Source organism: Vombatus ursinus, unplaced genomic scaffold, assembly GCF_900497805.2.
Source record: "Vombatus ursinus unplaced genomic scaffold, bare-nosed wombat genome assembly UNPS02014797.1, whole genome shotgun sequence".
NCBI classification, from domain to species: domain Eukaryota; kingdom Metazoa; phylum Chordata; class Mammalia; order Diprotodontia; family Vombatidae; genus Vombatus; species Vombatus ursinus.
The window spans coordinates 579,792-595,018 of NW_020954575.1; the positions used below are offsets into that span (position 1 = coordinate 579,792).

General features: G+C 41.3%; 1 protein-coding gene across 5 annotated transcripts in view; it reads right to left on the minus strand.

Annotated features, from left to right (window-relative positions):
- The window catches only part of TADA2A (transcriptional adaptor 2A), a 56,502-nt gene that overhangs the window by 13,021 nt on the left and 28,254 nt on the right, over positions 1 to 15,227 (minus strand). For all 5 annotated transcript variants that reach the window (XM_027870496.1, XM_027870493.1, XM_027870497.1 and 2 more), the window contains 2 exons: positions 6,425 to 6,488; positions 2,790 to 2,833 (listed from right to left, as the gene is read on the minus strand). In XM_027870496.1, the coding sequence (XP_027726297.1) occupies positions 2,790 to 2,833; positions 6,425 to 6,488 (108 nt within the window). The remainder of the gene's footprint in view (positions 1 to 2,789; positions 2,834 to 6,424; positions 6,489 to 15,227) is intronic.

The following is a 15,227-nucleotide window of genomic DNA, read 5'->3' on the forward strand; positions in this document are numbered from 1 at the left end:
GAGGGGTCCCTAGGTCATCTGTGTTTCCCAGGAGGAAGGTCAGGGGGAAATGGGAAAAATAATTTATTAAGCACCTCCTGTGTGCCAGGCACTGTGCAAAGTGCTTTACCAATACTATTTCATTTGAGGGAAGGGAACGGTTTCAAACTATATGTGACATATTTACCTATGACCAGGAAGCAAACAGGAAAAGCTAAGAATGCAAAACATTAATTATAATAAGAATAGCCAGCTTGTAACTACCACAGTGATGTTATCACACAAGAGCATCTCCACAGAGCACCAAGGTGACTGCATGTACCTTGTTTTACCTGGTCAGGGGCACCTGCAAAAGCTAATGGGAGATACAACTGAGGGATGACACCTGGCAGCCTGAGTCACACTTTCTGATGTTATATGTTGCATTGGACCCACCCAAATTCATAGCTTTGTTTATCTCTCCAGAAAACCCAACAGCCAAGCTAAAGCAGTTGTCTTATCTCTGACACATACACCCCTGATATTAAATTATCCCTCTCTATGTACCCCCAGGTAAGGGGCACACTTCTTCATTGTGTGCATAGGGCATTTTGAACCCTGATAAAGGCATGGCACTTGGCAGCTACAACTATTAAGAGTGACATTTTGCTGCCTCACCCTCCAGGTAGGCCCCCGTTCAAAGCAGTCAAAGCCAACAGCTTCCAGAGTCACTTCCTTTCCACCAAGTATCTGTTGCAGTAGGAAAGGGAGGTGGGGTGGTGCAGAGGGAAAGAAAGGACACACCTAGGCAGGTAAGCCTGACACTGCTCTCAAGACACTCCTGAAGTCACCTGCTTTCTCAACTGCTGAAATAAACATCATAGATTTAGGAAGAAACCTCTGTTTTTGCCTGAGATTAAGAGGAAATCCCCCTTTCTGTTTCTGTTAAGAGTCCATGGTACAATAGAATGCCCAGCAGCTAACAAGGAAGACTCCTCTAAAACTAGACAAAGAACTAATTGATTTGTTGGAATCTCACTACATGAGAGGGTGGAATTTGGCATAAGGCCAGTCTGTTTTGGACTTCATCCAAGGAGGCTGACTGTATATGGCAACTTAAAAGTTGCCTCTCTCTAAAAACGTGTCAACTTATGTACCCAGTATCCTGGCAGCTGAGTCCTTCACACCCTCCCTGGCTTTCAGCAGCAACAAAACTTCCATGTACTTGTGGCATAAAGCTGTTGCTAATGAAGTAACAGGGCTGGGGAGAAATCTTCCCATTTGATGATAATCAAAATGGGGATGACCAGGCAATCTCTATGGTTAGTAAAGGTCAAAACACTGGATGACTTATGTGCTTAGCTGTTATACCCTGCAATATGCAGGGAAACTCTAACTTCCCCAGCTTCCTTCAAGTCTCAGTTAAAATCCCACCTTCTACAAGAAACTTTTTCCAATCCCCTTAATGCTAGTGCCTTCCCTCTGTTGATTATCTCCAATTTATCCTCTGTGTGTGTGTGTGTCTTGTTTGTACAGAGCTGTTTAAATGTTCTCTTCCCCATTAGACTGTGATTAAGAGCCCTGAGGGCAGCGACCATGTTTTTGCCTTTCTCTTCTTAGCACTGTGACTGGCACACATGGTAGGCGCTTGATAAATTCTTGTTTGACTTGACTACCATGGGACTAAAAGGACATCACGAAATCAGTTTCACCTAGGAGGCAGTCCCTTCAAGGTGAATGCTAGGTTACCTTCTGGGTGACAAGATGAACTTAAGAGGTACCAAGAGTGGATTTGTTATTTACAGTATAGATATTGAGCCAACCACTATTATTAGTATTATTAGATTTTAATCTTATACTTTAAAATTTTAATTAATTAATGTAATTAATTTAATTACATTAATTAATTTTAAAATTATACTTTGCTGATAGAAAAAGACAGCATTAAATTTTAATCTGGCCTATCAGACACACTCCCCCTAATGATCCCCAGGGTCAATACTGTGGCCTTGAATTCATGCCATGAGAGGACTGGTTAAAGGAACTGGGGTTATTAAGCTTTGAGAAGAGAAGATTAAGGAGAGACATCATCACAGCTATCTTCAAGGACTTGGAAAGCTATCCCACGGATGAGTGATCAGACTTGTTCTGCTCAGCCCCAGAGGGCAAAACAAGAAACAATATATGGGACTTGCAAGAAATAAAATGCATATTTAATGTCAAGAAAAACTTTCTAACAATTAAAGCAATCTAGAAATGGGATGGGCTGCCTTAGAAGACACTGCACTCCTCTTCAGTGGAGGTCATCACGAAAAGGCTAAAGACTCATTGGGTGTGTTGTTATGGAGATTTGTAGAGGGGTGGGAAGGGAATGGGTTGGGCTAGATGGCTGCAGAGGCCCCTTCCAACTCATCTGAAAATCTGGATACTCCCAGTGAGGGGCCATGATGGTTACATGTTATGGCTTTACCATCACTAGCCAATAGTGTTTAGCATTCCCTTGTGTTTTAAGTCCCTTCTGTTTCACAATATACAATTAAGACAGAGCATCAGTTCCTATTGATTTTTTGATAAAATACATATATAATTCAAAGGTCAACACATTTGTGCTATTATTATTGTTGTTGTTGTTATTGATAGATGATCTCAAAACATTTCATCATGCACTTTTAGAAAATGATCTAGTGCTCTTCCATTAGTATTCAGATTTGTGCTCTCTTAATTTTAGAAATTAATCACTTTGTCCCAAACCAGAGAGGGTGCATAATTAGTTTCAATCTAGTCATTCTTTCTGGAAGATATTTTAAAACAAATATATTAATAGTACTTACACTGAAATTTTTTAAGGTTGATTAAGCCATGGTCTCGTATGATCCTAGAATGAAAAAAACCCCACAATATTTACATATGATAATGAATGTAGTGTATCCTCCACTAAGAGACACAGGGAAGGATAATGGATAGAGAGCTGGCCTCAGTCAAGAATGGGTTTAGTCACTTGGGTTCCTCTCAGTGACTCCAGCAACTCTCTAAGACAGGGGATTTTAATCCCTTGGGTTCCAAGGACAGATTTAACCTTCCATGAACTTAAATAGGAAAAAAAGATGACATCTTTATTTTCACATTTTCTGGAATTACTCAAAAACATGATTCTGAGAAAGGCTTCACCAGACTGTCCAAGGGGCCAATCATTCAAGAAAACAGTTAAGAACCTCTGCTCTAAGCCAGTAAGTTGTCTGGAAGGTGCTGATCTGGCTTGGTAGAGGGAGTTTCCCCACTGGGAGGGAAAAAAAATGTTCTCTATCCAAGTCCTAGTCCAATGTCTCCTCACAGTACAGAGAACTCAGGGAATCTCCTTGGGTTCTCAAAGGTTACACCAACAGAACGTGAGTTTTGGCAGGTCCTACCAGACCTGACACATAGTAGGCACTTAATATATGTTTACTGATTGACTGGTCTGATTGATCAAAAGCTTCAAGGATAGGCCTAGTGATAGACTGTATGTCTACTGTCTGAGGATCAGCCTAGCTAAGACCAGAAAAGATCAACAACACCCTTGAAAACCAACTACTAACAGGGCTTTTTTTATTGGTACCAAGAGTGCCCACCCAGATAAAAGAAGAGATCCAATAAATATGGAAGTAATTAAAAGTACAGCAGTACTTTCTATACACAGTGTTTATTAGGTTAAAGACTCCACACAGGAAGGTAAAGAATAGGGAAACTGAGGCCCAAAAAAGTGAAGCTAAACTCTTTAAGGTTGTCTGAGTCAGTGAATTGAGAACATCCAGAATCTTAAGTCTCTGATAAACTCAACTGTTCCATGAACATTTTTTGCATTGTCCTGCCTCCATATTCCTGGAATACCTCTCCCTATCGTCACCTGCTGAAATTTTACCTGCCTTTCAAGGCCCAACAGAAATGCCACTTCTTCCATGAAGTCTTCCTTGATTCCTGCCCCCACCTCTCAAATCTGAATGTAATCTCTCCTTCCTGCAAAATCTCACAAGGCTTTGTACCTTTCTGCTGAATTTAATCATTCTATATTCTAGTCCTTTGTGGACATGCCTTATCTTCTCTACTAGACTGTCAGCTCCTTGAGGACAAAAATAGGCTTTTATTACTGAACCTTCCCTAACCCTAGCACGGTGCTCTGCACAAATCATATAAACGTTGGTTGTATTATATATTTTTTTCCTGTTCATGCATGGAGTAGTTGCTTAATAAATATTTGTCAAATGAATGAATCAATCTAGGACTGTACTTCATGAGATAAAGGATATGTCTCTGCTACTTACAAGGACACATTCCAGGCCAGGAACTCTGTGCTATGTGAGAGCTAGGAAAACCACCTAAGTCACTGAGGTTATGGCACATTAATCAATAGAGAAAATGATTAATAATTCCATTATATGATGCTTCACAACTTCTTACAATTCAATTCAACAAACATTATTTACTTCCTGCTGTGTGAGAGGCACTGTGGATGCAAAGATGAACTATGACCCATTTCATGTCCTCAAGGAGCTTAAATTCTACTAAAGAAGTAGGGCACATACATAAACAAGTATAATACAAGATGAAGTGTGATGGGGGCAAAGGAGAGACCAAGACAAATTAACCTAAGAAAAGCTGAGCTTCTTGGGGGAGACAAGCAGTACATGAATGGATCTTGAAGGATTTCAACAGGTGGGAATGAAGAAAAAAGTGCATTTAAAAGGCAGCTTGGTATAGTGGAATGGGTACTGGATTTGGAACCACAGGACCTGGATTCAAATCCGGCCTCTAATACTTAGCAGTTTTGTGTGACATTGGAGTAAGTCTGTAAAGTGAGAGGATGGAACTAGATAATCTCCAAGACCCTTCCAGCCTGAAATCTATGTTCTTATGACCTGGATATATGAAACAACATCTCCAGTGATCCTGATCTAGATCTCACCACTGGACCCAGATGGCTCTAGAGGAGAAAGTGAGCCTGGTGACTGCACAGCCCTCTCTCACCTAAATCCAATTCCCCTGCATGTCATGGCATCACCTCCCTGGTGTCATGGTCCTCTTCGAGAACAAAGGACCAACAACAACAAGAGAACACAGAGAGGAGAAAGCCAGCAAGTCTCTCACTGTATAATCCTTGTTTAATGGAGGGAGCAGGCCTGTGTATGGCACGCAGTCTGTGAGTGAACCATCAGAGGTTAATTAATGTCAGTGCTAAATGAGGCTAACACCACATCTGAGCCTCTGCACGAATCCCCAGTCTCTATTACTCTTTGTCCCTAATTGTGTTTCAGGCAGAACAAAAGCTTGTATTCTCAGGAACAATGAGTAGCTGTTTGCTATTTTAGAGCTTTCGAGCACAGGGAGCCTTCCATCCCCACCAGGGGCACTGGGCGGATGAGACCTACACTTCTCCTTGAGGGGAGGGCGACCCTGAGAGGCTCAGAGTCTCCTGCACGGATGCCCCGTTCCTTCATTAGTGTTTCCTGAGCTCCAATACTAGTAAATACCTTGTTAATGCCCTGGGACCACTGTCTCTCTCTTTCTCTCTTTGGTCACTTTCTCTCTGATAAAGTCCTTCCTTAAACAGATACACAGACACATACATACCTTACAATTTAGATCATCTAATCTAAATCCATCATTGTATAGAGGTGTGGGAGCTGGGGCCCAGAGAGAAGAAATAGGTCTAAGGTCTCAGTTGGGACAAAACCATCAATCAATCAACAATCATTTATGAAACATCCTTTGTGTGCTACATACTGTGCTAGGCACTAGGGAAACAAAGCTAAAAATCAAACAGTCCTTGCCCTCTAGCCAAGACAAGTATGTTCCCCAATTTACTGAGGAAATGAGGAGACTGAGGCTTGGAGGTATTAAATAACTTGCCAGCAGTGACGTAGCTAGCAATGGAACAGAACTAGGACTTGAACTCAGGTCTCCTAGCTCCAAGTACCCTGGGACCCTTCCCACTACACTGCTCTGTCTCTGTGACCACACTGGGTTCTAGCAACCTGAACACTTGAGTCTGTATTTTGGGTCTACTGGAACACAACCAGGGATATACCCAGGAGTCTGTCTGAAAATCATCCAGTTTCTCTGAAATTATTTTGAATGAAAGGCTCCTTATAATAGTGATTGGTCATGAATGACAGTATTTAGAAAACAAACAAACAAAAAAACCCCAATAACCCTAGCAACACAAAAACCCCTTAAATTTAGCTCATGTCTCTCTTCCGGGGAGATCAAAACTGCACAACTGCATCATCTCATCAGTCATCATAACATTCCTATGAGGTTAGGAGGGAGTCAAAATGGAATGAGGATTATTATCCCTCTTTGACAGACAGAAAAATTGAGGCACAGGGACTTGCCCAAGGTCACAGAGTGAGTCATCAGTCACACAGCTCTGACGTGCCTCACGCAGTCAACATTTCAATGTCGGAAGATGAGAGTCGTTGAGTAAACTTACTTTTTCCGCCTCTGCCTCTCTTTTAACCTGGAGTGATAGATATCTACCACAGCGATCTTCAGGGCTGAAAACACAAAAGTCACAACAAAAATAAATCTGTTATTCAAGCTCTCCTGGTCCTTGAAGTCCACGTGGCCAAATGATGCATACTTAATCATTAGACAGTTTACCTTTGGAAAGATGAAAATGTACCCTACATCCCTTAAAGTTCTCTAGCAGCAAATTCTAACCTAGGATCCCAGGCTTTCATTTCTTCCCACACACAGGTATGAATCTGGTTATTTGTAGAGAGAATGCCATAATAATGGCATCATTTTTCTGTACAACTTCACCTTATCTCTCTGGTCGTCTCTCTAGGGCAAGAGTAAAAACGGTTCAGCTATCCACATACAAGACAGACATGAGGCCTGGATACCTTAGAGTAATGCAATAAAGTAATTATATTAGTCGTATCACTGTATTCTTATAAATGACGAGTCTTCATGAAACACCTTCTATATGCCAGGCACTGTGCTGTTTGCTGGGGATACAAACATAATGCACGGGATAGTCCTGGAGTCAGGAGGACCTGAGTTCAAAACCAGCCTCAGACACTTGACACTTAACACTTACTAGCTGTGTGACCCTGGGCAAGTCACTTAACCCCAACTGCCTAAGCAAAAAAACAAAAAACAAAAAAAAACCAAAAACAAATACAATGCATGAAGCAATCCCCACTTGCAAAAGGATCATGGATCTGGAACTGGAAGGGATTTCAGAGGCTTTCTAGCCCAGCTCCCTCATTTTACAGTGGGGAAAACTGAGGCCTATGCAGGTTAAGTGACTTGACAGATGGTCAAGGGTCAAAGGTAGGATCTGAACCCAGGTCCTTTAACTCTGGAGCTGGTGGTCTTACAAATGTAGTCAAGAAAACTGATACTAATTGTAAACCCAACTGACCAGGCAGAAATGTGGAAGACCCACATGGGAAGGGGGGGGCAATGAAATCAAGAGGTAATGTGAAAATGGGACTGATGCAGACTGTGGTAAAGTGAAGTCAGGAAGGGAGTCAGTATTTACAGCTGGACTGGAATGGAGGATGTAGCAGGTTTGATGTGGATCTTTTTTGAGGGTGGGGTGAGGGAATGAATGTGGAGAAACAAGGAATTATTTTAGGAGTAAAGCTTTGCATCTGGTTTGTGAAAAGCTCCACTCCTCCCTGACTAAAAGCTGCTTCTAGTCACTTGAACCTCTCCCCTCATATTGCTTACCTCAACCCTTTCCTAGCTAAGATCTTCTGCAAAGCCATGGGGAAAAGGAAGACAAAGGGAAGCAAGAAAGGGAAAAAGGAAAAGTTGCAGTTGAAATTTGTCCAGGGATCAGCACAGACTGTATTTATATTGGGTGCCAGTGCAACATGGGGTACTGGTTATCTATGGATTATTTTGAGGCAGATTTTTCATGTCCTTTTCTTCTTCTCCCTATTTTAGGGCTACTGCCTTTATTGGCTCTAGCTCTCATCATTTTCCCTCAAATCTAGTCATATTTCTCCATCTACCTACTAGACATCCCCCCCTTGGATTCTTGGTCATCCACCTTCAAGTTATCATCTAAAGTTGAACTCATCCATCCCAAACTGGCTCCTTCTCTTGATATCCCTGTTTCTGTCAAAAGTATCCTTTTGGGAAAAACCCTGGACTTTCCCACATGGCCAAATCTCTGGAGTTTCCCTGAGGCTATAATCCCAGCAACTAGCCTTTCATTGTGGACCTTCCTATGGCCACATATGGCCACACTGTGGACCTCCCTATGGTCCAGGTCCCGGAGTTCTGTTCAACCCAGTTTATTGGCCACTCCCATCCAGATCTCCTTAGACCCCTCCTCCAGTCACCCCAAACTACTTGGCCACTCCTAGATCCCTCCCACAGTCTTTCTGTATATAAGGCCCATCTTGTCTCCATTAAAGTGCTTAGATTCTTAAAATCTAGCCATGGGCTCAGATTCTTATAATCTAACCAACAGCTCACTAACATTCAGACTCCTTAAGAGTCTGCCCAACGTGACAGATGTTCTAATAAACCTTGTCTTTGGCTGGAAAAAAAAAAAAGGTATCCTTTTTGTCCCAGTAACCTAAAACCTAAACTTGCCATCTTTGACTGCTCACTTTCCCTCTGTAAGTAGTTACGATGGCCTATTACTTCTTCCTTTATATCTCACTCTTGCCTCCTCCTTTCCATTCCCATGACCATCATCCTAGACCAGCTATTTATCAGCACATACCTTAATGACTACAGTGGTCTCATACTGGGTCTCCTTTCCTCCAGTCTCTCAATTTCTTAAAAGAGCTTCCACCATGTCATTCCCTTATTCAAAACCTTCAGGAGCTCCCCATTATGTGGATGATAAAGTCAAAACTCTTTAGTCTGTCATTCAAAGCTCCTCACAAGATGAACCTAACCTGATGCTTCAATTTATCTCCTCTCATTCTCCCTGATAAACCCTTTGCTGTAGACAGAATTCCCTTCCTCCTCTTCCCAGACTCCCTTTATCCTGGCCTCTGAAGAGTTCTTTGCTCCAGCTGTTGCTCTCCATTGAATTCTGCACGTCTACGTTAAGGCCCAATGGAAGTTCTACTTCATCTAGACTTCAGGAAAACATGAAAATTGTCTTCAGGTGTCTGAAGGGCTACCAAGAGGAAGAGGGATTAATTTTAACTTGGTTGGCCTCAGAGGGCCAATGAATGGAAATTGTACAGAGACAGCCTTAGACTTAAGAAAAAACTTCTTAACAATCAGAGCTGCCAATAAATAAATAAAAACAAACAACTAGAGCTGCCCATAAATGAAATGGACCATCTCTATCACTGGAGGTCTTCAAGTAGAAGTTGGACCATCATTTGTCAGGAGGGATGTGGAAAGGATTCCACTTTCAAATTGGATCAGAAGACCTCTAAGGTCCCTTCCAACTCTGAGTTTGCTAATTCCTCTATGTTAGCTTCCCTGATCACTCAATCCCACTGGAACCTTTCTCTTCTTAGAACCCCTAACATTTACTTAGAGGCATTTAGGTAGCACAATGGATAGGAAGAACTGAGTTCAAATTCTGCCCCAGATACTTTTTTGCTGTGTGACCCTGAGTCACCTAATCATTGTCTGCTCCAGTTTCCTCATTTGTAAAATGGACATAATAATAGCACGCATCTTATAGGGTGGTTGCGAGGATCAAAAGAGATAACATTTGTAAAGCACTCTGCTAACTTTAAAGAGGTATATAAAACCTAGCAGTTGTTGTTTTTGTTATTATTATTATTATTATTATTACTACTGGAAACTTAGCCATACTGTTTTGTGATACCTTTTATATTGTTGCCTTGAACACTGGCAGCGTTAGTTAACATTTTATATGTCTACATCTTATTTCCCTGGTTAGATCATCATCTCCTTAAGGACAGGACAAATGTACTACAGGTTTTTGTACCTGCAGTGTCTATCCCAGTACCATTTGTACATTGTTAGTCCTCCATAAATACTTGTTGAATGAATGAAAAAAGACAAAAGCTGATTCTGTTACTTATTAACAGCTCTGAAAAAAAAAAAAAGCCTTGGTAGGAAAGATATCAACACTACCGTCCAACAGGCCCTTATTTTTCATTATCTATGGACTTAATTTCTCTGTTCTTTCTGTTTCCTATTGTCATGGCTAATTGAGAATGGAATGCTTGTTTTGAAAGAAGATTCATATGCGAAATGCCTCAAAGTCTCAGATTTTTAAATCAGCAAGACAAACTCTTGCCAACTCTAGAAAAAATATGGGGAGCTGGGGCTAGGGGGGTGGTGGTGATCATGTAACCAGTCCATGCTACTCTGAATCATTCTTCTCATTTAGATTTCCATGGATTCTGAAGGCATCCTAAGGTTACATTTTCTGTGTAGGTCCTAGAAATATCTTGATGAATTGGTATCTCCTTAAATAAGTTTTGTGTGGGCTGGTGGGATTTCCCCCCCCCTTTTTTTGGCTAGAAGGGAGCCAGCAGAGATTTTCTCGCCATTATTAAGTGCCAATGTATTCCGAAAAGAAACAGGGCTGGGCAGATGGCCTATCTTGAGTGCTTTGAAAAACTATAACGTATTATGCACTTAGAAAATGTTATCAGAGTTAACAAACAATATACTAGCTTCTTATGTGAGGCAAAGCCTTCAGTTGTGTCTGTTTCTTTTCCTTTAGTCCCAACACTGGAATCATTTCTTCCAAGGGAGTTGTCCTAGTTCAATGACACAGCCTGGCATGGTCCTCTCCCTAGAGCCTCAAGAACTTTGGTAACTTCAAATCACAATCCCTTTGACTTCTCTTCTAGGGGAAGATGAAAGGCAAGCTCAAGTTAAGGTGGTACAAGCTTAGTTCATGACAGAAATGAGTCAGCACTCAAGATGCACTTTCCTTTAGTACTGGATTTTTATGGTAGAAAAAAAAAAATAGAGTGATCATCCAAAGAGAAAAACCAAGACCAGACCACCTCATTAAATTCACCAATTTGGAGCCAATGTGTAATCTCAAAACTAAGCTGCCAGGAAATCAGTCATAATAGCTAGCATTTACATAACTCTTTGAGATTTACAAAGCATTTTACATACATTATCTCCTGTGAATCTCACAAAAATCCTGCGAAGTAGGTAGTGGAAATGTTATATTCTCCTTTTATATATGAGGAGATCGAGACTCAGTAGAGATTAAGTGGCTGACCCATCAGGTAAGCAGAAGCAGAGTTCGAAGCCAGGGCTCTCCTGATACCAAGTCCAGCACACTTTTTATTGTACCACACTGCCTAAGGACATCCAAGAGATAGTCCTGGAGACAGCAAATAAGGAAGGAAAGGCCATTTGGGAATATAAAGCAGTGTATTTCTCTATCACTTCATCCTCAGGAGATTTTTAGAATAACAATTGCCTAAAAGACTAAATGGACAGCAAGGCCTGGGACTCAGATCCTTGGTTACGAAGAAGGGCTGCTCTATCTGAACCACCCTGCCTCTGTTCTGGTCCAAAAAGAAAAACATCTTGAGTTACCACAAAAGACATCTGGAGTTGTAACTGTAAACTCGTGTCACAGTTATATAGTCATTGCCATAAGCACTTGCATTTTACAGAAAAAACACAGGACCAGGCCAGGCCCAGCTTTTCTTTCTGTTTTGTTAGCTTTGTGACTTTGGATGTCAGTTACTGGTGTCCTCTAAGCCTCAGTTTCCCCATTTATGAAAATGGGGGGAAATCCTTTAAAACTAAAAAGGGCACAAGACTTGAAGGAAGAAGCAAACCTGGGTTTCCACGCCCAGTTATGACCCTTTCTAGTTGTGTGACTCTAGAAAGCTGACAGTAAAGAACACTGGACTAGGAGTTAGAAGCCGTCGAGAGTTCCAATCTCAACTCAAACCTTTCCTAGCTATGTGACTCTAAGTAATATCATTTGATTTCTCAAAGCCTCAATTTCCTTACCTGTATGGCACTTGCACTAACCATATAAAAAGAATCTACTGAGGAAACACTTTGTTTTCAAGGTGTTCTCAGGTGTTAAGGGAATTATAATGATCATTACGCATGGGTTAAACAAAAAAGAATTCAAAGATTTCATTGATGTCTCGTTTTCTTTCTTACAGACAGTTTTTCCTCAGGCTTTTGTCCTGGGATGACCCACAGGCCTGAGTTCCCCTCTCCTTGGGCAGGCACATGGTTTCCTGTGCTAATGTGACAAATGGTAACCCCTTTCTCCCAAAGTGGCCCCAAGGCTTAGCCTTTCCCCAGACATCTGAAAAGCTTCATAAAGTATTATTCTTATTTTCTTCCTAAATATTATGGTTTCGGTATATTTTAGGAGAGATACTAAGTATGGCCATTCTATCTAAAAATTCAGATAAATCAGAACCCCCTCAAAATAATGGTGTTGGTAGACAAGAATAATTACCCCATTGTCACTTCCATATTATACCGAAAGAAATTATTAATGATGATAACAATAATAGCTCACATTTATCTAGTACTTTAAAGTTTGCAGTGTTTTATATAAAATAATCTTGAGTCTCACAACAGATGCATCCTAAAGACCATGTGACTTTTCCATCTGACTTGGGGCGGAAACCTTCCTTATGTGCTGTCTCCCCCATAAAAATGTAAGCTCCTAGAGAGTAGGGACTCACGCTGTATTTTGTATTTGGCTCTGTGTATCTCCAGCGCTTAGCATAGTGTTTTGCACAGAGTTAAATGCTTAATAAATGTTTTATTAATTCAGATATTATAATCCCTATTTCACAGAAGAGGAAACTGAGTCTCAGAGATATTAAGTGACTTGGCCATGTTCATAGAATTAGGATCAGAGGTAGAATGCAAACTCAGGTCTTCCTGATCCTAAATCAGATACTTGTTACATGCTACCACATACATGATCTCTCCACTACACACACACACATACACACACACACAAATACACACACACACACACATATTCTCATTATACACATGTGGACATATGATAACCTGAAGTAAAACTAGATTTATATAATATCAAGGTGTTTTTAATGGCATTTTATTATATCTCCCATAAGTCTGGGCACACTTAGGAAACTCACAGCTTAGAACAAAGAAGACTGAGGGTAATCAGTTCCGTCGTCCGACAAGTTCTTTTCTTCACTCTTTAACTTCCAAGACACTAACCTACCATGTTATTTTCTGGGATCTGTGTGGGAAGTACTGAATGAAAAAACAGGAAGAGATTGTATTGGGTAAATTCTATAAATAGTTCTGATAATCGGCCCTGTTGTTTGATCCTCTCAGTAAAGTTGAAACTTGTACAAATAGCTTTGGGGAAAGAAAAAACAAAAGAGAGAAAGGAACACACAGGGCCAGAAATAAATGGGAGGAGGAGAAAAACTGGAATCCACCCAGAGTAAAATTCATATTCAAAGCCATCTCCTTGCTTTATAAAGTACATTCAGAGAAGATTACAAGATCTTGAATACGTGAATAACTCAGGGACTACCACAGTTATGCAAGCAAAACAGGAATAAGAAGAGAGACAGCAAGAATAAGAATGGTTGGTTCATGGTTTACTTAAAACAGCTGGGAGAGAGGGAGAAAAAGCAAAAGACCATGCAGAGACTACTGAAAAAAACAAACACCATCACCCAACAAGCCACACACACCCTGATGCAAGACAGCTGAAATCCCCACTTTGGGGAAGGAGCAGTCTCTCTCTGATCACATGGGGTACCAATGGTGAAGATTTTTAAATTGGTGGCCCTAAAATATTTTAAAAGGTGGGCAGAAGTCAGAGGCACTCCTGCCCACCACAATATATTTCCGAGACTGTTCAAAATAGCAGACAACATGTTTCTATTTTTCTAACAGAAGGTACTTGCTGCTTCCCTGGGGGAAAAAAACTGACTTGATGGCCACAGAACAGCCAGGCCAATTACAATCCCTGTTGCAATCACAGCAGTAGAAACCCGTGGTCAGGTATCCCCTGGAAGAAGGAGGCAAAGTTTCTTTAGTCCTTTTCTCTGTGACCTCCCTTCTCAAGAAGCACACCATTAATCTGATGGGAGTCTACGGTATGACTAAGTGGATAAAAGCTCTGGTCTTGGCTCATTCCCTGACAACAGGACCGTGGGCAAATCATTCACTTCTGAGTGGGTGGGGGTGGGTGTGGGTGTGCGTCTCTCTCCCCTTCTATGAAATGGTTTTTTAAATACCTAATCCTACATCCCAGGAATGTTGTAAGGTTATATGAGGCAACTAATGTGACAGAGCTCTTTGGAAGAGCCACAAAAATCTAAGGAATGTATGATATGCCTATAATGCTTCAGAGACAAATAATCAACAAGGGTGAGGTATTGTCAACAGGAGAATGGATGAATGGACTAAAGAGGTCCAGGCTGGACTGCTTTGTGCTACACAAAGGGAGGTAAGGATTAGAGGGGGCAGTTAGGTGGTAAAGTGGATAGAGCATTGTGCTTGGAATCAGGACGACTCATCTTCTTGAGTTCAAATTTGGCCTCAGACACTTACTAGCTGTGTGACCCTAGACAAGTCACTTAACCCCATTTTGCCTCAGTTCCTCATCTGTAAAATGAGCTGGAGAAGGATATGGCAAACCACTCCAAGTACCTTTGCCAAGAAAATCTCAAAATGAGGTCATGAAGTGCAGGACCTGACTGAAATGACCGAACACAACGAGAATTAGAGACACAGGCCACAGGAGTTAGAACAAAGCCGAGATCCATGCCTCGGCCAAACAATCTTCCTCAGTGTCTGTTTCTCAAATAGGAGAAAGGTGACCCAGTGTTGGAAGAATCCCTTGGAATTCTGTTGAAGAAACTCCCATGCCTCATTCTTGCCTGCAAGAACCAATGTGGGGAAGGAACCAATGGTGGAAAGTACTTGGGCACCCAAGAATGCCTAAGGCAACAGAAATCCACAGATTCACAAAAGAAAAAAGTTTCATGAAAGGCACTGACACAGGGAAAGGGCACCACAGATAACAGAGGAACCTTATTAATCAGTTGCTTTAAGGAGCATAGAACCAGAGGAAGGGAAGCTAAGGATCCTCTGCGTTACATCTTCTTGAAGCAATAATGGCTTCCCTCTTGGTAAAAGATGGGCAGGTACCATATTAGGTCCTGTAGTCTTCCTCCCCTCATTCTCCAAAACTGTTTGCAAATGGGGCTCATCGCCCCATTTACAGGATCATAAGATCACAGATCTAATAGAGCTAGAAGGGACCACAGAGACCATCTGGTTCAACCTCCTCATTTTTTTTTTAATTTCATTTTACAGAT